The 26,562-nt window shown below is 42.5% G+C and overlaps 2 protein-coding genes and 1 long non-coding RNA gene across 6 annotated transcripts in view; 2 read left to right on the top strand and 1 right to left on the bottom strand.

Annotated features, from left to right (window-relative positions):
• The window catches only part of TMEM116 (transmembrane protein 116), a 116,633-nt gene extending 94,757 nt beyond the window's left edge, over nucleotides 1-21,876 (top strand). The window contains exons 11-13 of one of the 2 annotated variants that reach the window (XM_071221872.1): nucleotides 20,465-20,521; nucleotides 21,469-21,667; nucleotides 21,749-21,876. In XM_071221872.1, coding sequence (XP_071077973.1) covers nucleotides 20,465-20,521; nucleotides 21,469-21,667; nucleotides 21,749-21,801 — 309 coding nt within the window. In that variant the 3' untranslated portion in view covers nucleotides 21,802-21,876. Of the gene's footprint in view, nucleotides 1-20,399; nucleotides 20,571-21,468; nucleotides 21,668-21,748 lie in introns of those variants that run through there. The other variant, XM_071221873.1, reaches the window with a different exon arrangement.
• Nucleotides 1-22,419, bottom strand: part of MAPKAPK5 (MAPK activated protein kinase 5) — a 29,880-nt gene extending 7,461 nt beyond the window's left edge. Inside the window, exons 1-9 of one of the 3 annotated variants that reach the window (XM_024567190.4) lie at nucleotides 21,865-22,417; nucleotides 13,955-14,028; nucleotides 13,389-13,464; nucleotides 12,332-12,429; nucleotides 10,799-10,907; nucleotides 9,282-9,371; nucleotides 8,443-8,538; nucleotides 5,099-5,179; nucleotides 2,919-3,106 (exon numbers count right to left, since the gene is read on the bottom strand). In XM_024567190.4, the coding sequence (XP_024422958.1) occupies nucleotides 2,919-3,106; nucleotides 5,099-5,179; nucleotides 8,443-8,538; nucleotides 9,282-9,371; nucleotides 10,799-10,907; nucleotides 12,332-12,429; nucleotides 13,389-13,464; nucleotides 13,955-14,028; nucleotides 21,865-21,900 (848 nt within the window). In that variant the 5' untranslated portion in view covers nucleotides 21,901-22,417. Of the gene's footprint in view, nucleotides 1-2,918; nucleotides 3,107-5,098; nucleotides 5,180-8,442; nucleotides 8,539-9,281; nucleotides 9,372-10,798; nucleotides 10,908-12,331; nucleotides 12,430-13,388; nucleotides 13,465-13,954; nucleotides 14,029-21,864 lie in introns of all 3 variants that reach the window. The other 2 variants (XM_053927805.2, XM_053927806.2) reach the window with 2 other exon arrangements.
• A 33-nt stretch (nucleotides 22,420-22,452) lies between these two features.
• LOC112310643 (uncharacterized) lies at nucleotides 22,453-24,340 on the top strand. Its single transcript, XR_002975387.4, has 2 exons — nucleotides 22,453-22,791; nucleotides 24,081-24,340. It is a non-coding gene; the product is annotated as an uncharacterized lncRNA (long non-coding RNA).
• Nucleotides 24,341-26,562: the final 2,222 nt, after the last annotated feature.

Raw genomic sequence — 26,562 nt, 5'->3', positions numbered from 1 at the left:
CTTTCATGACTTGGAATACTTCTTGCCAGCCCCTTCTTGCCTGTAAGGTCTCTTCTGGGAAATCAGCTGACAGTCTTCTGGGAACTCCTTTGTAGGTAACTATGTCCTTTTCTCTTGCTGCTTCTAAGATTCTCTCCTTCTGTTTCATCTTGGGGAATGTAATTATGATGTGCCTTGGTGTGTTCCTCCTTGGGTCCAGCTTCTTTGGGACTCTCTGAGCTTCCTGGACTTCCTGGAAGTCTGTTTCCTTTGCCAGATTAGGGAAGTTCTCCTTCATTATTTGTTCAAATAAGTTTTCCATTTTTTGTTCTTCCTCTTCTCCTTCTGGTACCCCTATAATTCAGATGTTGGAATGTTTAAAGATGTTCTGGAGGTTCCTAAGCCTCTGCTCATTTTTTTTGAATTCTTGTTCTTCATTCTTTTCTGGTTGGATGTTTCTTTCTTCCTTCTGGGCCACACCGTTGATTTGAGTCCCAGTTTCCTTCTCATCACTATTGGTTCCCTGTACATTTTCCTTTGTTTCTTTTAGCATAGCCTTCATTTTTTCATCTAATTTGCAACCAAATTCAACCAGTTCTGTGAGCTTCCTGATCCCCAGTGTTTTGAACTGTGCATCTGATAGGTTGGCTATCTCCTCATTGCTTAGTTGTATTTTTTCTGGAGCTCTGATCTGTTCTTTCATTTGTGCCATTTTTTTTGTCTTGGTGCGCCTGTTACGTAAAGGGCCAGAGCCTTAGGTGTTCACCAGGGCGGGGTAACACTAGTTGCTGCACTGTGATGCTATATATCGGGGAGGGTCTGATAGGGGGCAATGGCGCTTGCTCCACTCCCTGCTGGTTTTCAATCACTTCCTCTGCTACCCACAATCAAATTGGGCCCTTCTGGTGCTGCTTCCCGAGTATGTAGGCTTGTGTATGTTCTGGGACCTGGTGGGTCTCTCCAACGAACTCTCCTGTGAGGCTGGGAATTTCTCCCGCTAGCGCCTCAACCCCCACAGGTGTTTTCAATCAGTGGTTTGAGGCTTTATTTCCCCCCGCTGGAGCCCTGGGTTGTGGGTCTGTCACCCAGTCCACCAGCTGCTGCCTCACCAGCCAGCTGCAGCTTTGCCTGCCCTGCTCCATAATCCACCACCTCACTGGGTCCGCCAGCCACCGCCTTGCCGCGAGTCCTCTCCACCTGGCTGCCTGTCTCCACCCCTCCTACCGGTCTGGATGAATGTTTCTTCTTTATCTCCTTGGTTGTCGGACTTCCATACAGTTCGATTTTCTGTCAGTTCTGGTTGTTTTTTGTTTTTAAATTGTTGTTGTCCTTCTTTTCGTTGTGTGAGGAGGCACAGTGTGTCTATCTATACCTCCATCTTGGTCGGAAGTCTCCATATGGATGTTTCTAGGACAGTGGGCTCTAATTTCCAAAATGGACTGACAGTGCTCTTTTGGCTAACAGTGGCTACAAAATTAGCTGAAGGGTCAGGAGGTTCTGAAAACCCAGGTTGCTACTTGTGATAAAACTCTCAGATGTTTGGACATATGGCAGGACATGAACATTTTATTCCAGAGACATTCAAAAGCGCTAAACATCTAGTCTCTAAAAAAGGGATGGTGTTTCCTTCTAAGCCTAATGTATTGCTCTGATCCAACTTCTTTACATCTTGTCCATTCATGCTGATGCAATTCCTAGCTCACCCCAGCATCCTCCCTGGGCTATTTACAGCACCTTCTTCCAACTACGTATCCTCCCATTCCAAGTGTCAGAGTCAGGACAACAGGCCTACTTGCTCTTTCATATTCTCTGCAACCTTCTGGATCATTCTGAACAAACAGCTTCAGATTCTAAAGAAAGGACTAATGATAAAAGAATCGATGTTGCTCCAGGAACAGGAAATATATTCTATAGAAGTGACAAAGAACCACTTAGGGGATACTGATGTTTTGGTTAAGTAGCTGAGAATATAGCATGGGAATAGCATGGGAAGATTTAAACATTGCCTCCACCATCCTAAAAAAACTTTTACTTGTTTTTAGAAACTAGTCCCTCTTTACATACACAGACTCCTAACCAATAAGACAAGCTCACTTCAGAAAGGGAATAATCCCCATAGAGAAATAGCTGTAGTGTCAGGAGACAGTTCCCAGATACTGGCCCTTTAATGCTTGTCTTTATCACGTTACAGATGAGGAAACTGGAACCAAAAAAGGGAAAATTGCTCAGTAAAACCAAGCAGTAAGAATACCAAAACAGTGCCCAAGTCCTAGGCAGTTAAGCCTCCCACATATGTAGGCAAAAAAACCCAAATATACTTCAAACTTAGCTCTGACTTCTTATGCAGTCCTCCAGCTACCAAAGGACTCTGAATGGCAACTCTCCCTCATCTACGCATTAGCCCTAATTCTAAACCTTCCCATCTTCATACATGTCAGAGCAACCACTAGCAGTAAAAAGGGCAGAGAGTGGGGTCCAGGTGCCATACCATCAATCACATACTTCCACAGCAGCCAAGGAATTAAAAGCCAAAAGCATCGTCATCGTCTTAACCACCCCCAGTTCAGTTCCTGGCATCATGTCCATCACAAATGACTGGCTTACATACAAGAGAGCACATGCCAGGGTGTGGGTGGTAGAGATCTTCGTTTAAGGTCCTGAATTAATGCTCACAGAGACACTGGCTACTGAGGGATCTGGGCTCACAACCCTAGGGTAGATTCTAAGGAACGCAATAGGAGGGAGCAAAGCTCCCTTCTCACTGAGTTGTAGATACTGAGAACTCTCATCTCAGGCTCCAGGGATAAGTTTCTGTGATGCTAAACAGGAAGGAACATGTCTGGGAAACAAACAAATGACTTTTTTCTACTCAATATTCCCTTGTGCTCCACCACCTTAAGGCCTCCTCAGCCTCCCCACCCAGTGACCTAGGGACTTACTTCCTCACGACATCTTTGGCCATCTCTGAGATCTGGCTCCACTCTTCCTCTGGAAACTCAAAACTGCCTGTCATGATCTTTCTCCGCATGTCCTTTGGAATAGTCCGACTGTGGTGTTTGGAGTAAAAAGGAGGGTATCCACACAGCATCACATAGATGATCACTCCCAGGGACCACAAGTCACAGCTCTGAAGGCAAAAAGAAAATGGTCACTCAAGCAGAGGCGCAGCTCCAAAATAAAGCCCTCAGGACCGGCCCAGACATACACAGGCTGATAAACCCAAGTCTCACTTAACAGAGGCTGGAAAAGTTTCAGGAAATCTAACCTTTCACTCCACATTTTTATATGCCACCAGCACTATATATACACATACCAGCATTCAAGGTCTGGGGTAAAATAAACAATCGCTTTTATTCTCACTGCTTAGGCTCAAGCTACCTTCTGATTCTTGGGTACAGATGTAGGATACTTTGTCCCCAGCCAGAAAGAGTAATAGTTAGAAGCCAGCTGGTTGTAAAACATGTACTCTGTCAACCTGGGCAGGGTAACAGTGCAGGAATAAAGCAGGTAAGACACAGGTAGGCTAACCCCATGATATAGCACAAGTCGTTTTGTAAAAGCCCAAAGCTGTTTGACACAAATCAAGGAGAGGCACTGGAGGGGAAAACAGGTGATCTAAAAGTGTTCCTTTGGCCACAAGGACCCACTGTGCCCATTTGCAACACCATACACCAGTCTTGGGGAAGACACTTTTGAAAGGAAGAAAAGTGCCACCAACTACCATGTCTATAGGTATTAATGTGACTCCATTGCCTGGAGTCACAGTATGATTTTTAATAAAGAAAGGCATACTTAATAATAATAATAAAGGACTCCTATTTTAGTTAAATGCAGCTCCACCTATCTTGGAAACTGAGTCCTCAGAGGCTTCAGTTTAAGCCTCTCTGCGTTGCAAGACAAAAGCAGCATTCACCTGAGAAAGGGGCCCAAGGAGCCCACCACTCTGGTCACATGCTTTTCCTCATGCCCAGAGGCTCTGAGGGAAGCCTGGAAAATGGGGCGGCTCAGGTACTCTCACCCATAATGGATGTTCGTAGATGATGTGACCCATGCTGTAGAACACATTATAAAATTATAGAGGTAAAAAGGAATATTAAAAATGCTTCAAATCCCTCACTTGACACATGAGGAAACTGATACTACAAAGATCTTGTCATCTGTAAGGTCATCATCTGTCAAAAGTCGAACAAACTGAGTGACCTAACGAACGTCACACAACTAAATAGTGGTAGAACCAGAGCGAGTCTCCTGGCCTACTCCTTTTTTTATGTTTTCAATTAAGGTTGATGTATTTAATTTTCAAAATTTTAATTACATCTTATTACATATTTTTATTAAAACTTATTTGCCAGCCCTGGCCAGGTAGCTCAGTTGGTTAGAATGTCATCCTAACATGCCCAGGTTGTGGGTTCAATCCTCGGTCAGGGGATAAACAAGAAACAACCAATAAAGGCCTAAATAAGTGAAACAACAAATTGATGTTCTCTCTCTCCCTTCCTCTCTCTCTCTCTGTAAAGAAAAAAGAAAGAAAGAAAGAAAACCTAAAACTAAAAATTATTTGCCAATGTAGCATTCAGTATTCATTTAGTTGCCAATATAAAGTTTATATCTAGACCAACATATAGGCACATTCAAAAGTAACATGAACTGTTTATACTTTCAAAATGTTACTCATCTGAGTGTAATTCTGATGAATATGCTAATTCATGAGCACCATCAGATTCACAAAATGGAACAGAAAGAGAAGGAAAAGAAATACTGTGAAATAATATATCATGCAGGAATCCATTCCATTCATGCAGAGAAGATTTTAACAAGTAAATTAAAGACAACCCAGTCTTTTAAATGTGGTTACTGGCCTGTACAGCTAGCCAAATAAATAACCTATAGTGACCACATAGCCCTTGGTTCCTGCTGCAAAAGCTCAATTGATAAGAATCTTATTTCATATTTCATCAGACAAAAACTTAAACTCCAAATACATGTGTGGCTGCTTCCAGCCTTTTGCAGAGGGATAATAAGGGATAAAAATGGAATTAGCCACATTCCCAGAGGGCCACAAACACCTCACAGAGGAGAGGCTGCCCTGAGGAATAAGGATAAATATTTCATCCCCTACCTTATTGTAAGTGTAGGGTGTTGGCGAGGTAGGTATGATGCCAGATTTCTCCTTCTGATGCCTTCTCTGTGCCTCTAGTACCTGTCAGAGTCAGACCAAAGAGAACAATTTACTGAAAATCACACCAAAGACACACAACTTGAGACAGACTGCTGGAAGGCTACAAAGGGTAAACACTGACAGTCAACAATCAAAAAAACTCCATACAAACACCATACTCCCAAAAACATTTTGTCCCCCTCTTACAACTGTCAATTTATCAGTGTTTACCCAGGTCAAGAACATCAATATCAGGTCCCCGGAGATTTATCTTGTCTTCCTACCCATCGAGGCATCTGAGATCACTGACTTTTTCCTGGAGATGCCCCTCATGCTTACGCATTGTAAAAGCAGACCAGTGCTGGCCAGCAGATCAGGTTCCAAGTACTTGTTGCCATCAGGACTATACCAGTCATATCGGTCTGGGTACTAATGCTCCAAGGAGATAACCACTGCCATCTATATCCCATCTTGTTTATCCCCTGGCCATCATCATGGCAAGCTCGCCACTATTCTGTGCAGTGGGCCTCCTGGGGGAACAAGATCGGCACACCCCACATGGTTCCTTGCACAGGGACAGGATGCTGCAGCTCTGTGCTGGTGTGCTTCATCCTCAACACCAGGACCCATTGCTATTGTCTTGGCCTCATGTCCGCGAAGCTGCCACTGATGGCAGGTACTGGCGACTGCTCAGCCAGAGGCTGCACTGCCCCCGTGAACCACTTTGCCAAGGCCACCTTGAATGCAGTCTCTAAGATGGATAGCTCTCTTACCCCTGACCTCTGGAAAGAGGTTGTTCGTCCCCCAAGTCTATCAGGAATTCACTGACCATCTCCTCAAGACCCACACCACAGCCTTTGTGCACAGGGCCCAGGTCCAGCTGTGGCCACCAAACAGTGTTTTTAAACAAGAAGAATAAAAGAGAATTAATTAAACTGAAAAGGAAAATACCATTTATGACAGTATAAAAAATATTAAGGATAAATCTAACAAAAGATGTGAAAGACTTGTACACTGGAAGCCACCCAAATATTGCTAAGCAAACTAAAAAAAAACAAAAACAAATGGAGAAATATAGCTTCTCATGGGTTGGGTTGTTAAAATGTTAATTCTCTCCAAATTCATCTGTCAATTAAACACAATCCAAATCAAATCCCAGGAGGCTTTCATGTTATAGAAAAGTGAATTCTGAAATATATAGAAAAATGCAAAGGATCCAGAATAGTCAAAACAAATTTGAAAAAGAATCCATGTGAAAGACTTATTAAACTAACTGAGGTTAAGACTCTAAGGCTACAGTAATCCAGATGCTAGTGCTGTAAGGGTATACACATTGGGGTTGGCAAAAGTAGCTTTAGTTTGGAGTACATAAAACACAGAATTTATGCTTGTATTATTATTAATTAATTATTATATTATTTATTTATATTATTTCTACCCTACTTTTGCCCATTCCTGTATATATTAAATAAACACAATAGAGTCTAGAATAGACCAACACATATATGGTCAACTGATTTTCAACAAACCTGTAAGGTAATTCAATGATGCAAGGACAGTCTTTTTAACAAATAATGGAAACAACTTGATGTCCATGGTGGGGGTGGAGGGGAGACCTGACCCTTATCTAATATATATGCACACACTCAGAAAGATAGCTCAAGTGGATCCTGTCTGAAAAGTAAAAGCTAAAACTATAGCCTTTAATAACAAAACATGAGAAAATCATGTACATGGATATGGAAAGACCTGTTTGACAGGAATAAAATGCACTAACCATCAAAAAAATTTTTTAAAGGTGAATTAGACTTGATCGAGTCAAAAGCTTCTGCTATTCAAAAGATTTAAAAAAACTGAAAAGTAAACCAGACTCAGAGAAATATTCATAATACCTATGTGGTAGGCAAAACAATGGCCCCCTCAAAGTTGTCCATGTCCTAATCTCTGGAATCTGTGACTATGTTAACTTTACATGGCAAGAGGGACCTTGCAGATTTGATTAAGGATTATGAGATGGGGGATCATCCCGGATTTTCCGAGTGGGTCCAGTGTAAAGACTGGAAGATTCTACACTGCTGGCTTTGAAATGGAGAAGAGACCACAAGCCACAGGATGAGGTGGACTCTAGAAGCTGAAAAGGTGAGGAAATGGATTCCCCCTAGAGGCTTGAAAAGGAACACAGTCCTGACAACACCTTGAACCAGTGCAGACTTCTAACTTTAAAACTATAAGGTAATAAATGTGTGCTGTTTCAAGCCACTAAGTTTATGGCAATTTGTTATAGCAGCAGAAAAAAATGAATATGTATGTACAACAAAAAATGTATATCCAAAATATAATTAAATATTCCTCTATCTCAATTATAAAACCAACAAAAAGAGCAAAAGATTTGTAGCTATAGTTCACAATAGAATGTAGTACCCGTATTTCTTAACAGAATGACCAATAAACACATGAAAACATAATCTACAACAGTAGTCTTGAGGAAAATGCAGTAATTAAATCCATAATGAAAGAGTACTCCATATGTTCCAGAATGGCTAAGATTATAAATACTAACAATCATGAGTTGGTGGTAAGAATGTGAAGCAGCTGGACCTCTTATACATTACTGGTATATATGTAAAATGGTACAACCATTTTGGAAAAAGACATTACTTAAGGGGAAATGTGTCCCTCAAAACTTGTAAGTGTATGTCCCTAGCAGCTTTAATCATAATGGCCAAAAAGGTGAAACAACCCAAAATGTCCAGCAGTCAGTGAATGGACAAGCAAACATGCCTTAGTCACATGACAGATTAACAATAAAAAGGAATTAACTACTGCTCAGTGCTGCAACAGGGATGAATTTCAAAGCCATGCTGAGTAAAAACAAAACACAAAAGGCACATGAATTCCATTTTCATGAAATTCTACAAGAGAAAACAACTAACCAATAACAACAGAAAGCAGACCGGTGGTTGCCTGGGGCTGGGGGTTACACTGGGCGCAGAGGACTGGAAAGGCACACCAGACAGCTTTTGAAGTGATGGAAATGTTTTGTACCTTGATTGTGGTGCTGATCATGCAGGAGTATCCATTTGTTCAAACTCATCAACTACACTTAAAGTAGAAGTATTATACATAAATCATGCCTCAGTAAATTTGGTTTTAAAAGAGCAAAATGCCTGTACCAAACTAAACAGCCTGTAGGGTTCTGACGCTGAGCCCATTTGTGATACACACCGACTTGGGCTGTAGAGTAGAAGAATGTGAGTCCACAGGTAGCTTAGTGATACCCTGTGGTAGAAACAGTACATGCTTACCTGAGGTGCTACATAATAAGGGGTGAACTGGGGTGTCATCAAGTCCCCTTGGTCAATTTTGGCAAATCCAAAATCACACAACTTCACTGGGGCATCCTGAAACAAAATGAAGGGGAGTCACTGCGCCAGCGTTCTCAGTAGACATTAAAGGAAAGTCCAGGGGCAAAACATGGTACTGCAGGCTCTCACAAGTTTCTGGTGAGACCTGAGTGTATGAGGAGCACATCCTCAGGTCTGAGACAATGATTCCTGTTGAGGAACTATTCTTAGTAATACGGAAGTGAGCAATTTCTACCCATCACAGGTAACCTTGCTTCCTAACTTATAAAGGCAGCACTAAAATCAAAATCTTAGTCAAATGCCCCCTGACTCTATCGATTAAAGCCCATTATTTCTCATCAATCCAGGGTGCTGCTTCATTCGTAACATCAGCTTCATGACAGCCAGAACAACTTATTTGACGGGACATGGGAAGGGGGTAGGGCTGGAGAGGAAAACACACCTTATCAGGGTTAACAACAAATACAACTGTTAAGATTCAAGGTGATACATATAATAGCATATCGATTCCTGCCCCTTCCCAATGTGCCTCCAAATAATATCCAAAATCTTCAGTCCTACAAATACATATCAGGATCATCCAAAATTTTCAACACCAGGGGTACGTCTCTGGGCCTCTAGCAAGGAAACAAGTGGAAAAAATAAGCTGCTTAAAGCACCCTGGCCCAAAGCCTCTCCACTATGGACTCAGCACTCCAAACACATACACCCCTGCACGCCCACTGCTGAACTACACTGCAAGTGGCAGCGCTAAAATGCAGAAGAGCAAGGCTTCTCACCAAAGAGTTATCCTTGAAGAGCAGATTCTCAGGCTTGAGGTCTCTGTGTGCGATGTTTAACAAGTGACAGTGCTGTAGAGCCAAAGCTATCTGGAAAAGCACATAATGGAGCAACCACATCTTAGAAAAATTAACTCTTTAATGCCCCTGGTTTAGAGAACTCTGGATATTAAAAATGATCCTTAATTAAGTCAATTAAGACTAGAGTCAGTTTTCAACTTTAAAGCAGAAATTAAGTAAAACTTTCGGTACCAAGAAGTAGAATTGAAATAAGCTTAGTTTACCTACAACCTGTATTTTGTTAAACAAAAAGAAAAATACGACAGTAAAACAATTCTTTGTCAGAATAAACTGATGGTTAGATCCTGTACAAAGTGAGGAAAATGAAATGTTTCCGCTTCCATTCATCTGCGATGTGACAAGCACTGCAGAGTCTTCAGCAGGCCAGGCCAGGGGTCCCCCAGCAGGGCAGCGGCACTAACGCATGGCTCAGAAGAGAGCTGCACTCTTCAGGGAGTTCTGCTTCCTGAAACAACTTTCAAGTTCTGCTTCAAGAAAAACGAAAAGCAGCTAACTGGATTTTTCCACCTGATGTTCCAATGCGCTCATCCTACCTGTTGAAATGTTGCCTGTGTAGGTGGATGTGAAGGGGTTTTGTTTTATAGAAGATTATTACAGCTCACCCTTTAGTCCTAATATTTGAAAAATACAAGGTATAATTTTAAAAATTAAATAGAAAGAGTAAATTTTACCTGTTCTTCAACTCTCAGTATGGAATTGTCTTACCATTCCAAACACTAGTTCCTCCCTTCCAGAAAGGAGGTGTCAAACAAGCTCATGGAAAATTTGGAAGTATTTTTTTTTATTAAGAACCAAGTGGGCTATGCTTTCTGCTTTTCTCTGTCTTGCTTGCTTGGCCTGAAAATAAGCTTTAAGGGTTTAATTTAGCTTTTCACCTCCTCAAGAGGTTTTGTATTATTTGTGACATAAACCATTCTCCAGCAATAAAATGTGATGTCAAAATAGAGCAACTGTAACCAGCAATAACCCAGAATTACAAAGACCTTAGAATACTACTAAAATGTGATGAGAAAAAGGTGACTCATAAGCAAAAAGTATCTTATATACAATTGTCAGAATGTATTTTTACACCACACAATCTTTCAGGTGGTACCAGCAACATTTTATCTCCAAGTCCAACAACAGTGCTTGGAAGTCATATGTCTGTAGATACCAACAGTCTATGAAATAGTTAAGATTACCTTTCTTCCAGAGTTTGTTTATAAACCTTATAATAGGCAGACAATTGACAACCACTTAAGAATACAACCCCCCCCCCCCAAGCATAAAGGGGTCACATTTCTCCTGTCAAGGCATCTTTTCTGATTACATAACAAAGCAGGCAATGAGAGATCAAATAGAGCTTTTCTGCAAGTTTTCTTTTATTCCCCCCCCCCCAATGAAATTGTGCTTGTTAACCAACAGTGTTGGCAGTTTGGTACCCGGGGTTAACTTGCCTGCTTTGTTACTTGGCTGGCTTGCTTCTCTGTAAAGTGCCGGTGCTGGCTGATTCTGTGAAATAGCTCTCCCCCTTCCATCATCTCCATTACAATTAAGAGTCGAGCCCTGTTTGAAAGCATTTGATTTTGTTAAGTTAAAAAAAAAAAAAACCGAAACATTACGTAGCTAACCTAAAGAGATACCTCATCTACAGTGTGTAACTACTTCCTAAGTCTAGTCCTACCAGGCCCCTTTGAGTTGGACTCCTTGTCACTAGCAACTGAACACTACAAGTAAGGAATATCCCTGACCTAACACTTTCTAAGAAGATAAAATGGGAGTAAAAAAATTAGTTTTAAAGACAATGATCCTTTTGATACTTAACCTGTTATTACTAGTTATGTTAAAGAGGGGATGATCTTTTCGGTGACATGTTTTGTAATGTATTTTAGGACAGCTAGACTGAAAACAGAGTTCGACTTTGTGCAGGACATGAACTTCAAGTCATTCGGCTGAGTACTGGGCTGTCTTGGTTTTTCACTCTCACTGTGTGTTGGGGTGTGTGTGTATCTTCCCAGTCCTCTAGTTTTCCATATGATCCACAGCATACCCAGCAAGATAACTGGGAAGGGTTATACAGCTACTGCATAAAAACAAAAATTCTCGTTGTCAAAAAACTTTTTTGAATTTTGATTACCATCCTCTGATAAAAATGCTTCCAGTTTGCATCCAAATGCTTTCACCAACAGAGCACAGTTGTAAGAAATAATCACTTCATTTCTCATTTGTTTTTACAAGTCTATCTTCTTTCTCTACCTGGAAAACTGCTGCCTATCCCCAGCTCCTAGCTCCCACATTACTGCTCTGTGAGACCACTCACCTCCCCAGCCTACAGTTAGCAGCTCTCCGCTATAAGCTCAAAATATTTTATTGACGCCCCTCCTTGGTGCCTTTCACACTGCTATGATGACAGATTATATCTCATTCCCCCCAACAGAGAACATACCTTATTTAATTTTGAATTCCCTAGAACAGACTTAGGATGCCACCCAATACACTTGCCAAATATTTGGCAGCTAAAAGAATAATGTTGATTTCTTCCTTTAAAAGGAATGCCAGACTAAGCAATAAGGGCTTTTTGCTGTATCAACCTCTAAGACATTGCCTAGAATAATATTTGGTCCCCTCTCGCCAATTTGAAATAGAATCTGTTTTAATACCACATTACATACATGCTTTTTTTAAAAAAAGAGAAAGTAACCACAATAATCAGGGGGCCAGGAGAGTAGGTGGGGTACAGATGAAACAAGCCTGGAAATGAGGCTGGTGAAGGGCACCTGGGGATCCATTACATAAGTCTGTCTGCTTTCACAAGTGTTTGAAATTTCCCAAAACAAAAAGTAGAGGAGAAAGAGAAAGAGGATCAGAGGGAGGCAGACAGGGAGAGAGGGAAAGAGAGAAAGGGGAAGAGAGAGAGAGGGGGCACCCCACTACACCTTGGCCTACATATGGAGAGAAGGGCATGGGATGATGACCCCATGCAGTCTTACCTGGGGCTGGACTCATGAGGGAACTGTACACTGTTAGCAAACACTTCAATAATTTGCACTATGTTTGGGTGTGTGGCACACATCATGTGCAGACGTACCTTAAAGAGAACAGAGGAAATGTTTCTGTACATAGAGGATGCTAACCTTTGCTCTACCCCCCCCCAAAAAAAACTGACCATACTAGGCACAAGGGGCTAAGCCTATTACAGTAAAAAGCCTTATCACCTAGAATGATGTAAAAAAAAGGGGGGGGGAGGGTGTCACCCAGGTTATCTCCTTAGTGCTCTTCTATGAATTAAAACCTCAACAATAGATTACTACTTTCTCTTGTCCTATTAGCAAGTAAATTGGCAAATATTTTATTGCAGGTGCTTTTCATACATCTATAAGCAAAAGAATAAGTACTTCACTGCACATTATTACCATGTCTTCACCACATCAAGATAATTTAAAACAAATGTCTACTTTTAAAAACTAGAAACACACCCTCAGAGCCCTCCTGCAGCACACTTTCAAGACACTTTTCACCAGACCCTTCCTTGTAATATTTTATCTCCACTCTTCAAGGACTTTTTCCAGTAAGGGAAAGCAGAGGTAAACCTGAATACTTCAATGTATAAGAATCACATTGATTGAAAAAGATCAAGAAATGGTTGAAAGGAAACAATACTCTACCAACAACCTTTAGTACTGATAGATATAGGACTGTTTTATAATAATAACATGAATAGCAAAAAGGAGTAAGTATGAACTTAAATTTTTTAAAAAAAATTCTTCATGCATACGTGTATTCTCTCCAGGGAGCTGCCTTACTTATAAAAAGAATAATTCTTAGGCAATACAAATAATGCCCCTTTTTATTATAAAATCATAAGCATGTAATTCTGTAATATAGCAATATCCCACTCAAGCACACCATATGACATTTTAGGTGAAATGCTCAAAATAAAACTATAAATTACTACACCCATATCATTACCCTACCAACCACACTCAAGCAGGCGTTACTTCTGCTGGACCCTGTATTTAGGCAAGTCAAGGCAATACTGGATCGTACCTCATTTCTAGCTTTTGGACGATCAAAAAGAATTTTCAGTGCAAACCGTTCTTGGGTAGAGTTCTTCACACAGACTCTAGATTTGTAGGAAAAAATTCAAACAGAAATAATCTATGTTACAGTGAAAACTAACTTAATAAGTTTGTTCTTTCAGAATTGGACTTCTAATCGAGAATATATCCAGGCGCATCAGAACAAACTTGCCCCCAGGGCTAGCAGGTGGAAAGGCAGAGAAGCACCTCACCCACCGTTCACAGGCCTCAGCTCCTCGGCCACGTGAACTCCACTCAAGGCTGGCTGAGAAAGAAATAATGGCCTTTAGTGGCTACAGGAGACTTTCACAGCGGCTCCACAGGATCAACATCTTAAATGATTCCATGTTACAGACCATGTGATTTCGTCAACTGTATTTCTAAATAGATGAAAAATAGCCTAACATAAATACCTCTACTTGTTAAATTAAGGCTATTTCAAAAATCTGGCACCCCGATGCTTCTAATTTAAGATGTATTTCAAATGGCCCTTTGCAGAACAATTCTGTCATAATTTGCACATGGGTCTCTTACCTAACTGGACCGCTAATTCCAGCTCCCAGTTTCTGAGTCCAATTGATATTATATTCCTCTAAAATGGAGGTTTCCTATTAAAATAAAAAGGGAGGGAGCAGAGAAGAATTCTCCAATTAAAAAGCTGAACAATTAAACAGAGGCAGGACAACAGATGACCTTATCACTCAACATCTCATTTTCTGAGAGAATCTGACAAGCAAAGTTTCATGTTCTATAGGGCTCTGAAGACATTTTGTCTAAATGGCTGGTTCAGGCATTGTTTTCCAACAAGAATGAAAGCAAACCTTTAGGACAAAAAATTCTTCAGCTCATCTGCAAGGCCCATTTGAGTACACAATATCTTGTTTTTTTCTTTGGAGTGTAGGGGTAAGATATTCTTTCAAAATGCTTCATTACTAAATACTTATTCACTAAAACAGGCAAGTATTTTCTGAGATTCCAGAAAGACTGGTCTGATACTTGCTGCTATGATATATAGGCCTATATCCTTGAACAAGCTGATCATATTGTTGGGATAACTGAATAAATCAAGATTTAAAAATCCAAATATAACAGCAGTGTCACAGTAAACTTCTATAATTTTCAACATCACCATTTTCAGTACAAAGATATTCTGTCATATATTTTTAAATAGCTTTCAATAGTTTCAATACATCTCCACAGTTTAATGAAAGTTTTCATGGAATTCCTATTTAGTCACTGTTTGCTGAGTTTCTGTTGCCTTCCATTTTTAGGCAAGAGAGCTATATGTTTAAATTGTGGTAGGCTAAAATTCATTTTTCAGGGTTCCACAGGTAGAATAGGAAACCAACTGCAGACCTTGAGAAATCAGGCCCAAACTCACGAGACTTTCAAATTGTTTTGTAGCAATGAAAATCTGATAGATCATATTTACCACTAGAATCTTGATTCCCAGTGTATGAGAACAGGTTATTTGTCCATGGAACATACTCATTGTGCAGTTAATATGTGCCATGCACCAGGCTAAGTTCAGAGATGAAAACAGAGCTTCTGCCCAGTGAATATGTGTGTAAAACAAGCTTAGAGCCCTGGCTGGTGTGGCTCAGTGGATTGAGCGCCGGCCTATAAACCAAAAGGTTGGTGGTTCAATTCCTGGTCAGGGCACGTGCCTGTGTAGCAGGCCAGGTCCCCAGGTGGGGGCACGCGAGAGGCAGCAGATTGATGTTTGTCTCACAAAGCCCTAGGTCAGGGCGCATAGGAGAGGCAACCAATGTTTCTCACACATCAATGTTTCTCTCTCTCTCTCTTTCTCCCTCCCTCCCCCTCTCAAAATAAATAAATAAAATCTTAAAGAAAACCCCAAAACTTAGAATAGCCTTCATCGCCATACCTTTCTGCTGCCCAGTCTTGATAAAGGTTCTCATCATATAGGAATGCTCGACAATTGTGGAATGAATCAGCAATTGTGGAATGAATGACTAGAAAGGTGAACTGAAGTCAGATGATGGAGGGATACTGATTTGGAAAGCACCCGCAGAATCATTACATAAACTCCCTTCTGAAAAACCGTACATCAGGTTAAGGAGCTTGTGAAGGTCACAGAGTAAGTTACAGGCACTAACAAGATTACAATCTACAGCTTTGGCCTCTTTCCCAGCACCATTCCGGCTATCAAGGTTAGTTGTCCAGACCTCGGCATGAAGAATAGGGACAAATCTTGCCCAATCAGGGAGAGAGGTTCCAGGTTCTGTCTCTGCTCACCACCTCCTAAACAGAATTTAAACCTACTTTCATGTTTCCACTGCACGCCTGTGGGATTTAGAAGTATCAGAGAAGATGGAGAATAAATACAGTCCTGGGAAAAAGGGAGTTGGAGCATAGTTTAAGCTTCATGGTAAAGTCACCTGCCAAACCTCTCCCCTCCTCAACTCGAATGAAAACATGCATTTATAGGGAATTCAATGAAAAATAAAGACTTGTTCTATGGAATTATTTGTTATAATCAGAGCAAAGGATGGTTCATATGTCCAGTTATGGTCATTAGAGCCAATTCATCACTGTGCTAATGCTTATTAAGATGGCACTCTACCCGATGGACAGCCAGGACAGTTCAACTTGTAGAGGCTCCAACTGGAGTTCTGACACCCAGCTTTGCAGCAGGTAAGAGAGGCACTACCAGGCTTCTTTACTGTCCTGACTCCTGAACCCTGTTTTTCTTATACCTCTTTTCCTTTTTCCTAGATTTAATTCTTTTTTTTTTTTTTAAGATTTTATTTATTTACTTCTAGAGAGAGGGAAACATCAGTTCTCATACACGCCCCAACCAAGGACCAAACCTGCAACCCAGGCATGTGCCCTGACCGGAAATTAAACCAGAAACCTTTCACTTTGCGGAATGACACCCAGTCAACTGAACCACACCAGTCAGGGTCCCAGGTTTAATTCTTGTACCTTTGTTAATGGTGCTGTAAACGCTCACCAGTGCTAAGGCTTCACTAAGTCCAGCTGAGCCAAAGAAGTAAGACTCTCCAGCATTGGCCAGGGAGCCCAGTTAGTTGGAGCACTGTCCTGTTATGCCAAGGTTGAGGGTTCAATCCCCAGTCAGGGCACATACAATGAATACATAAATATGTGGAAGAACAAACAGATCTCTCTCCCTCTCTCTCTCAAAATCAACAGAATAAAATTTTAAAAAAAGAAGTAACACTCTCACAGCTGTCAACTCTTCTATGTGTTAATAGCATATTTTCTCACATATTTTAATGACAAAGGAGATAGGAAGGTATGGATCAATTCATACACTTTACTGAAGGAAATTATGGAATACTTTAGCGCCATCAGTGACAAACACACTGATTGGGTTCTACTAATGAAATACACACACTGCCTTAAATTAAATATAGAAATACATGGAATGATGTAATTCTTGAGAATCCTTCTAGAACAAGTGTCAGCAAATTGCGACCCACAGACAAATCTATCTATTTGTCTTGTTTTGTCTGTCTATTCGTCTATTTGCTTGTTTTTGTAAATAATAATATCCACAAAATAATAAATTAATTAAATATATTTTATATAACAAACAAAAATAAAATAAAATAATAAAAATCTATATTAAATATTTACTGGATTAAAAAAATGATTCAACTGTAAGTGCTGTCTATGAGAGAGACACTTTAGATTCAAAGATCGAAATAGGTTAAAAATAAAAGGATTTCAACAAATGGTGCTGGGAAAACTGGATATCTACATGCAAAAGAATGAAGTTGGACCCTTAACACTATATACAAAAATTAACTGAAAATAGATCAAAGACCTAAATATAAGACCTAACAATAAAACTCTCAGAAGAAAACATGAGACAAGAGTTTCACAACATTGGATCTGGAACAGGCAATAAAAGAAAAATAAACAAAATGGACTTAATGAAATTTTAAAATTTTGTGCATTAAAAACACTATTAACAGTAAAAAAGGCAACCCACAGAATGGTAGAAAATATTTGCAAACCATATATCTGATAAGGGACTGATATCCAGAATATATAAAAAAAACTCCTAAAACCCAATTCAAAAAATGGGCAAAGGATTAGAACAGACATCGCTCTAAAGCTACACAAATAGTCAATGAGCACATGAAAAGATGGTCAGCATTACTAATCATGAAAAAAATGAAAAGCAAAACTCCAGTGAGATAAAAGCAAAACTCACACCCATTAGGATGGCTGCTAAAGGCAGAAAGTAACAAGTGTTGATGAGGATACAGAGAAACTGGAGCTCTGTGCACTATTGGTGGGAATATACAATGGCACAGCTGTTATGGAAAACAGTTCCTCAAAAAGTTTAAAATGGAATTACCATATAATCTAGCAATTCCACTTCTGAGTATATATCCAAGAGAATCGAAAGCAGGGTCTTGAAGAGGTATGTGTACATTCATGTTCACAGTAGCATTATTCACAAGAGCTAAAACATGTAAGCAACCTAAGTGTCCACTGACACATGGATAAGCAAAATGTGGCTTATACATACAATGGAATGTTATTCAGCCATAAAAAGAAAGGAAATTCTGCAATATGCTACAACACAGATGAATCCTGAGAACATCATAATGTGAAATAACTGAAATTAGCCAGTCACAAAAAGACAAATACTGGATGATTCCACTTATATGTAGTACGCAGAACAGTCCAAACCAATGAGTACAGAACCTCAAGTTTTAAAAGCTGCAGAGTCTGAAGATGGACGGCGGTGATGGTCATACAGAATTATGAATGTACTTGATACCACTGAACTGGACACTGGAGAATGGTTAAGATGGTAAATTTCATTGTATGTATTTTACTAGCTGGAGTAGCTAAACTGACAAGAGAACAAAATGGACTTTAAAATAAAGGATGTTAATAGAGAAGGGAAGGCACTTTTTATAATAATAAAAAGGTCAATTCAACAGGAAGGTGTGACAATTACAAACATATATCCATGCACCTAATAGCGTCCAAAAATATACAAAGCAAAAACTGACAGAATTTAAGGGGAAAACAGATAATTCAAAAATAACAGCTGGAGATTTCAGTACTCCCCACTCTCAGTAATGGACAAAAAAACTAGAGTGAAAATCAGCAAGGATATACAAGACAATACCATCAACCAACCTGACTTAACTGACATCTACAGAACACTCCATCCAACAACAGGGGAATATATATTCTTCCCAAGTGCACGTGGATAAAACATATGCTAGATCATAAATCTCCGAGAATTTTTAATTATGGATTACAGGACAGTATTAGGATGGCAACTGTCCCCAAACTGACCAAGAGATTCAGTGGAATCCCTGCCAAAAGCCCAATCAGCCTGTTCTTGGTTAGTCACACAGCCTAAGTTGAAGTGCTATGGTTACTTCCCAGGAAAACAGCTTTTCTAGCTGAACTCTAGAGGTCTCAGTTCTCATTTGAGAGAGGGCCTCAAAAATGCAAAACCATGAATACAACACAATGCCACAGTCCAAAAGTTGTATTTGATGTGGAGCTGGCTTGCTTCCAAGGGAGGACATTCTAGTCATTCTAGTACTAGTACATTCTAGCACTGAACTGGCTGTCAGTTCAGGTATTTTCAACTCCACTAATCTGTACGGGTTGGGTATACGCAAATCAGTAGAAAGAATCACCAATGACCTGTCAAGTATGTGAAGGCTAAAAAACAAAACAAAAACACCCTAGAAAATTAAATTGGGCAATACTGACCAAGGGAAGAAAACAGCAACTCTTTCTAAACCACTCTGAAATTGCTATACGCCAGTATTCTCCAAGCTCTTACTAAATGTTAGCTATTGTTATAAGCACAGTTACATATATTTGCTCACTAAATCCTCAAAAGTAGCCTATGAGCTGGAGAGTGTTTTTACCTCCTTTCTATGGATAAAGAAACTAAGGGACAAGGAAGCGAAGTTGACTTACTCAAGGACACAGCTAACCAATGGCAAGGCTGAGATTTAAACCCATGAGTCTACCTTCAGAAATTGTTGTAACCACTAAGTAACAATGCCTGTCCATTTCTATCTGCCCACTAGAACTGTGTCCCTCTTCCGCTCAAAACTTTCCCGGATGTCCCATCCCATTCTACTTAGGATCAAAGCCAAAGTTCCTACAATGGTCTGCAAGACCCCGTGTTCTCTGGCTTCCCATTATTTCTCACAACCTACACAGACCCACTGCACTGCAGCCACTGTGCTGCTCTGGATCACACAGGAACCCGCCCCGACTAGTGCTTTTGTGCCTGCCGTTCCCCCTGCCAGTAATATTCTTCCCCAAGACAGTCGAGGTTTGTTCCTTCGTTCCCTTCAGAGCTTTATGGAAATATCACCTCCTCAGAGAGGCCTTTCCTGGCCAATCTTCCTAAAATAGTGCTCCCCACTTTTTTATACTTCTTACTTACACACCTAGCAACGTGTGTTACCTAATTCTGCCACCTGGAACATAAGCTCCGTGACAGCAGGGACATCCAGGAGGCCGGCTTTGCACCACTTGTGCCTAAGAGAGCACCTGGCACAAAGTGAACAATACTTGTTGAATTTAAAAACCTGCCACATGTGCTTTTTAATTCACAACCCGGTCATATAACTTTAGGCAGTAAGTCTTGACCCTGTATCGATAAAACTGAAACTAAAAGAAAAAGTGGATTACATCAAGGCACTCTTAATGACAAAAAAAACTGTTTATTTATTTTACATGTATATATATGACAGTAACCAGAGAGTAAATTCTAGTATTAGCTGAAATGTTGGTTTTAAACCTACTTTCACATTTATGGGATCTGCCTTTACAGTGTCTTCTGAATTTTAATGTAGTTGTGTAAGTTGAGCTTGAGTTGATATGACAGAAACCTTGAACCAAAATTCTACAGTAATGACTGGACATGTAATGGTTTAGGATGACCTTGATTTCTTTGCAGCTGAGTTCATTCCATCACGTTCCCTCCTAGGTGCTGGGTGCTAACAAGTGCCCTGCTTTATCACCCAGCCGACAGCATATTACTGTTGCCTACAGATCTATGCACGGTTGGCTCCACATTTCAGGGACAAGTGCCATCAGCCTCTTTACAGGGTGAGTCCTCATGGCTTCCACTTTATTCATGAGCAGAGTTAAAGATTTTCTAAAACAGTTAAAACGTGTTTATCTCTTTGGAGGTACTGACCCGTCAAAGCGGTCTTCTAGAACGTTTATTTCTATTATTAAAAATTTGATTTTCCTGCTCTGGTCTCGTGGCTCAGTTGGCTGGAGAGTCATTCTATGCACGTGCCCATTAGGGCACATGCCTGGGTTGTGGGTTCAATCCCCAGTTGGGGTGCATACAAGAAACAACCAATCGATGTTTCTCTCTCCCCTCCCCCCTAAGATCAATGGAAACATACCCTCGGGTGAAGATTTAAAAAAAATTCGATCTTCCTTAATGTGTACATTATATTTTGATGTATCTTTTAAAAGGTGAGGTTTCTTTGGAAAGGCTGATGATTTCTATAAGCTTTACCACCAGAAAAATCATTAGAAGTTTATGTTTTTAATTAGCTATTGATAATAGTGATTGTGTCTTGAAAGTGAAAATAACCCTAAATTGCTAATGAATGCCTGTCCCTCAAAAGAAAATGAAATTCTTAAATGTACTGAGTTGACTTAACACTGTAAAATAAGTAAATAATACCTATGAAGCTTTAAATTTCATGTTCATACACAAGAATCATTTCCTAGTCACAGCTAGGTAACTTGGTCTTAGTGCCTTAGTGCCTCAAAGAGTCACATAAAAAAAGAGTAAAACTGGTTTTAGAAAACTTGTCATTTTATTTGGGTCATTTTAGAACACATAGTTGCTTTTCTTTTGGTTAACAGAGCAGTGAGTCACAGGACACCTTTAGCTCTTCCTAAATAAACTCAGTGCTCCCCAGGAGGAGAGGGGAGAGGAAAAGGGGAGGGGAACACACCGGAAAGTGAGAACAACCTATTCGCCAAAGGACGGGACTTGTAAGAAGGCGAACCACCTCCTTCTGAAACTGCAGGTTTCCAGGAGGCTCGTTTCAAACAAGCCCGGAGGGATGGGTGACGTCCAGGTCTCCGAGAAGATCATCCCGAAGCAAGTGCGGGGAAACTTGGGGAGTGATCGAAAGGACAGCAGTAGGATACCACTCACATCTAGTATCTCCACGCCACCCACGTCCCGTTCTAGCGGGGCAAAAATCACATTCCCGCTTCAACCAGGTTAGTCGGAGCTCCCTCGTAACACATGCACGAACCCTTCGCCCTCGGGCTGTAAAACGCAGGCCGCGGGATCCCGCACAGACCGAAACCGGGGCGTCGCTGGAACCTCTCACTCCGAGTTGTCTCCGCTCTGAGGCCGGAGCCGACAGGAGCGACGCAGGGACAAAGCGGGAAGGAAGGCGGCATCTCCCCCTTACCTTGATGGCTCTCTCCATGGCGCTCTCCTCCGACATGCTCCGCAGAGCCCCCACGGCCGGGAGCGACGGAGGCTGTGCAGCCGCCCGGTCCCACCGTGGCCGAGCGAGCACAGGGCTGGGTGCTCGGGCCCCTGGGCCTTGGGGAGATGGGCGGCAGCCGCCCCCAGGGGCTGGTGGGGATGTGGGCCCCGGCGCCGGCTCGGCTTCGGCAGGCGGCTCTAGGCTGGCGGCGGCGGCAGCGGCGGCGGCCCCTGGGGACAAGCCTTTGTGCTGGGCCCTGCCAGGCTGCTTCCCGGCCTCATCCCCGGCCGGGGACTCAGGCTCCCGCGGCAGGGCGAACCGGAAAGCGCCCCGATTCGGGGCGCTGTGCAAGGGCCGCGCGGGGCCGCCGCTTAGGCCCGGGCTCGCCAGGTCCTAAGGAAGAGCCTGCGCCTCCGCCTCCGCCGCCGACACCGCCGCGAAGCCGAGGCCGAGCCCGTCGCCGCTGCCGCTGCTGCTCCCGAGGCCGCTTCAGTGCCACACATCGCCGGGACACCGGCGCCGGGCAGCCCCGCCCGCCGCCCGCCCGCCGGCGCTGTGCCCCGCCCGAGCTCCGGGCGGCCCCGCCCGCCGCCCCGCTCAGTGCCCCCGCAGCTCCACACGCCCCTCGCCGCCGCCCGCCGGGATTCCCGAGCGTCCCCAAACTGCGCGGGTGATTTGCAGGCGCCCGCCAGGGTCTCCCCGGTGCGCCACGTCCAAGACAGGCCCCGGGGCCCTCTACCGCGCGGGCGACGCGCTGATGACGCATTGGGCCCGGCCCGACCGGGCGGGCCAGCGGAGCTGGACCGGACTCAAGGAGCCCCGTGAGTGTTCGCACCCGCTCTTTCCTCCCTGCTGCAGTCGACTCCGGTAGAGGAGAGGATGCTGAGGCCCCGGACGGGTCCTGCGGTAAGGAAACAGAATTGTGTACAATAATAGCTATACTAGCTCTACCTACGGAGCGTGAATTTTACGTGAAACTCTTTTTCTTCCATTAGTTCCCTTTTTCTTTACAAAACAGGCATTTGTCCCTCTGAGGTAAGTACGCGTAAGTCCTTTATCCCCGTTTACAGTTTAGGTAACTGAGGCCCAGAGAGCCGAGCTCGCGCACAGCTGAGAAGTGGTCCAGGTTTGTGCTCCTTATTAAACCAACAACCTACGCAAGGACCTTGCAGGAGCTTTTGGCCGACCCCCGCTTGATGGTTCTTCATTCATTCACTTATTTACTGAGCACTACCGTGTGCCAGGCTTATTGGACCCGGGGGAACAAGACACGGTAGCTGCTCCTTTTCAGGAAAGGGAAGCAGAAAATTTACCGGGAAAACAGAGTTTGTAGATGCTAAGAGGAAAGTGAACAGAGTGCTGAGATGAAAGAATTACTGGATGTGAAGATTTTTTTCCCCCCTATTAGACGGTCAGCAAAGGTCCTCCCAGAAGGTAACAGTGAAGCTGAGATCTGAGCATTAGAAGGAGCTGCTTATTGGAGCTCCGAGAGACATCTGGGCAGATGGAACAGCAAGGGCAAAAGTTTTAAGGTGGAAATAAGCTAAATGTGTTCAGGGAGCAGCAAGAAGGTCATTGTAGCTGGAGCTGAGTGCACAGCAGAGAGTGACAAAGGATGAGGTTGGAGAGGTGCACAGGGGCAGTGTCATATACACCCTTAGGGATCAGAATAAGGACTTTGGAAGCCATCGGAAGACTTTAAGGTAGAGTGGTGTGATCATGTTTATGTTTTAAAAGATCACTCTGCTGTGTAGAGAATGAAATACTGGCAAGCAAGAGTGGAGGCAAGGAGAGCTATTAAGAGGCTATTAGAATAATCCAGATGAGAGATTATTATGATACCTGAACTAAGGAGGCGGCAGTACAGATAGAGTAGATGGCGTTATATTTTGGTAGAGTTGACAGGACTTCTCAAAGGATTCAGTGTGGAAGGTGGGAATAAGAAACAAATTAAGAATAACGGCTAGGTGTGTGGCTTAAGCAGCTGAATGGATGAAGGTGCCTTTTGGTGAATGAAGGACTTTGATGAGGGCGAGGGTGTGGAATCCAAAGTTTTTTTCTATCTACGTTAATTTGAGTTTCCTGTGCAATATACCAGAGGACAAGGCAAATACATAATTGGACATTGTGGTGCAGACATAATTATCCTCTCTGTTGGCTGTACACCTCTAGTATGTTCTTCGGCCCCTTTAAAGGAGGTGTGGCCATGGGCTCTCCACGATGGAAAGTAAGCAGAAGAGATGTGCACAGTTTCCGGGTTTAGCCCAGAGAATCCGTTGGCAGATGCTCCCTGCGCTCTTACTTATCCTGTTGGCCGGAAGATGATAACCAGGTTCTGGAGAAGGCAAGGCATCAAGATGGAAGATTCCTGAGTGGAGGAGAACTCTGCGCCATCAACCTAAACATCCAGCCAGGACTGTTACATGAGAAAAAAAATAAACCTCTGTTGTTTTGAGCTTTTATGTGTTTGAGTCTTCTTTTTATAGCAGCTTTGCCTGTGCTGCCTGATACCAGTAAGAACAGTGATCTAGCAGTAAACTTTGGGAGAAATTTTCTGAATGACTTGAACTGACATTATCAGGAACAGGAAATAGAAGGTGCCTTGGATTCATGCATGCATTCACTGAGTCAGTAAGAATTTACCAAGTGCCTGTGTGTGCCAGGCACCGTGCTGCATGACAGAAGCAGAGATGAGGTCTCTGCCCTCAAACGCTCTAAGTCCAGCAGCTGCGCATGCTTTCCCTCTACCTAGAAATTTACTCTCCTCTCCCAACACACACACAGCCTAATTTCTACACATTCTTAAGCCCCATTCTAAATACCATTTTATCAGAAAGACAATGCCTAACCCTTGTCCCCAATCTAAATCAGATGTTCCTGTTATCATAACTTACTTCTTTGTACTTATCACAATTTTATTTATATATTTATTTGTTTTTTATTCTGTAGTGTCCTTCTGCACTAGAATAATATCTCAACAAGGGAAAGATTCTAATCTGTATAATTGGTTACGTTCCTAACACTCAGCCCACTGCAGGTGTTCAATAAATAGTTGTTGAAGGAATCAATGCATGGAGAAGGCAGAGTCCTGGGAAAGGAGAGGTTTCCTCCACTATAGCTGGGGCGGCGGCAGTGGTGGGCAGCCTCTAAGATAGCCTTGCATGATACACTCGTCTTGGTGTTCATGTGGGCCGATCCCGGGAGTTGTTTGTAGTGAAGGGATGTCTCGTCTAAGATTAGGTTCTCCAGAGAGACTGCGGCTTCCATCTTGGGTGCCCTCCCTTTTGCTTCCAAAAGGCAATTAGGAGGCAGGCATAGGAGAGACATTCCCTCTCTAAAAGGGAGAAATCAGAAGGAAGAAAGTGGCAGTGGGTCCCAAGCAAGTCCAAAACCCAGCAAGGCCATTACTGTTAGCTCTTAAGGCTCTAGAATAAGCCCCTGGTTCCATGCTTTGTCCTCTAGACCCACTGGCATTACACCTCTGCTAGGGGAGGATCCTACCCCCAAGGCTCTACTGGGTGGCCCTTCCACCCTGTCTTCAGAGGAAGGCTCTTTGGCCTATTGAAACCCAGGTAGTGGCCCTGATGGTTTCTGAATTGCCTGTGGGGTTGCTTTCCCTTTTCTTGAAGAATAGAGCACATTCACAGCCACATAGCTTAGTTGTCCTGTCCTGTGGAAAGTAAAGAGTGTGAAAGCCTTCCTTCTTTTCTTCTTGTCTTGATCCTCTTTTGTTCGAATGCGGGGTGTTTCTGCTTGTATAATCCAATAACCTCTTTATCTAGTGATAGTCCAATCATTCCCTTTGGTATTTTGCAAACATACTTTCTCACTTTTCTGCGATATAGACAGGCTAAGAATTCTCCTAATCTTTTAAGTTCTGATTCCTTTTTGTGTAACAGCTCCTTCTTCAATTCATCTCTTGCCTTTTACATTTTATTATAAGCTGTCAGGATGAACCACACTGTTCTTCAAACACTGTGCTTAGAAGTCTCAGCTGAATATCCAGTTTCATCGCTACCAGGTTCTACTTTCCAAAAGCACTGGGACCCAGTTCAGCCAAGTTCTTTGCCACTTTATAACAAGGATCGCCTAACAAGATGGACCTTACCATCCTTATTTCTACCAGCATTGTGTTCATGATTACGCATGCATTCTCTAAGAAAATGGAAGGTTTTTCTCCAGTTCTCCCTTTTTCTTTCTGAGCCCTCACCAGAATTGCCCTTAACATCCGTATTTTGGGAATGCACCTCAAAACTCCCAGCTTCTACCCAGTATCCACCATCCAAAGCCACGTCCACACTCTTTAGGTATTTGTTGCAGCAGCACCCTCCTTCTCAGTACCAACATCGGTCCTACAGCTTGAGCTGCTGTAACAGAATACTGTCCACTGGGTGTCTTAAAAATAGATGTTTATTCCTTCTAGTTCTGGAGGCCGGAGAGTCCAAGATGAAGGTGCTGACAAATTCAGTTCCTGGTGAGAGCCTTCTTCCTGGCCCACAGGCAAGTGGCCTTGCCAATGTATACGCACATGGTAGAGTGAGAGCAAACTCTGGTCTCTCCCTCTTGTAAGCACACTGATCCCAACACGGGGTCCCCACCCTCATGGCCTCATCTAAACCTAAATACACCCAAAGGCTCCACCTCCAAACACCATCACATGGGGGGGGTAGCACTTCA

Source organism: Desmodus rotundus, chromosome 7 (assembly GCF_022682495.2).
Source record: "Desmodus rotundus isolate HL8 chromosome 7, HLdesRot8A.1, whole genome shotgun sequence".
Lineage (NCBI taxonomy): Eukaryota > Metazoa > Chordata > Mammalia > Chiroptera > Phyllostomidae > Desmodus > Desmodus rotundus.
The sequence above is the reverse complement of the archived record's forward strand: the minus strand, read 5'-3'. Positions and strand labels throughout refer to the sequence as shown.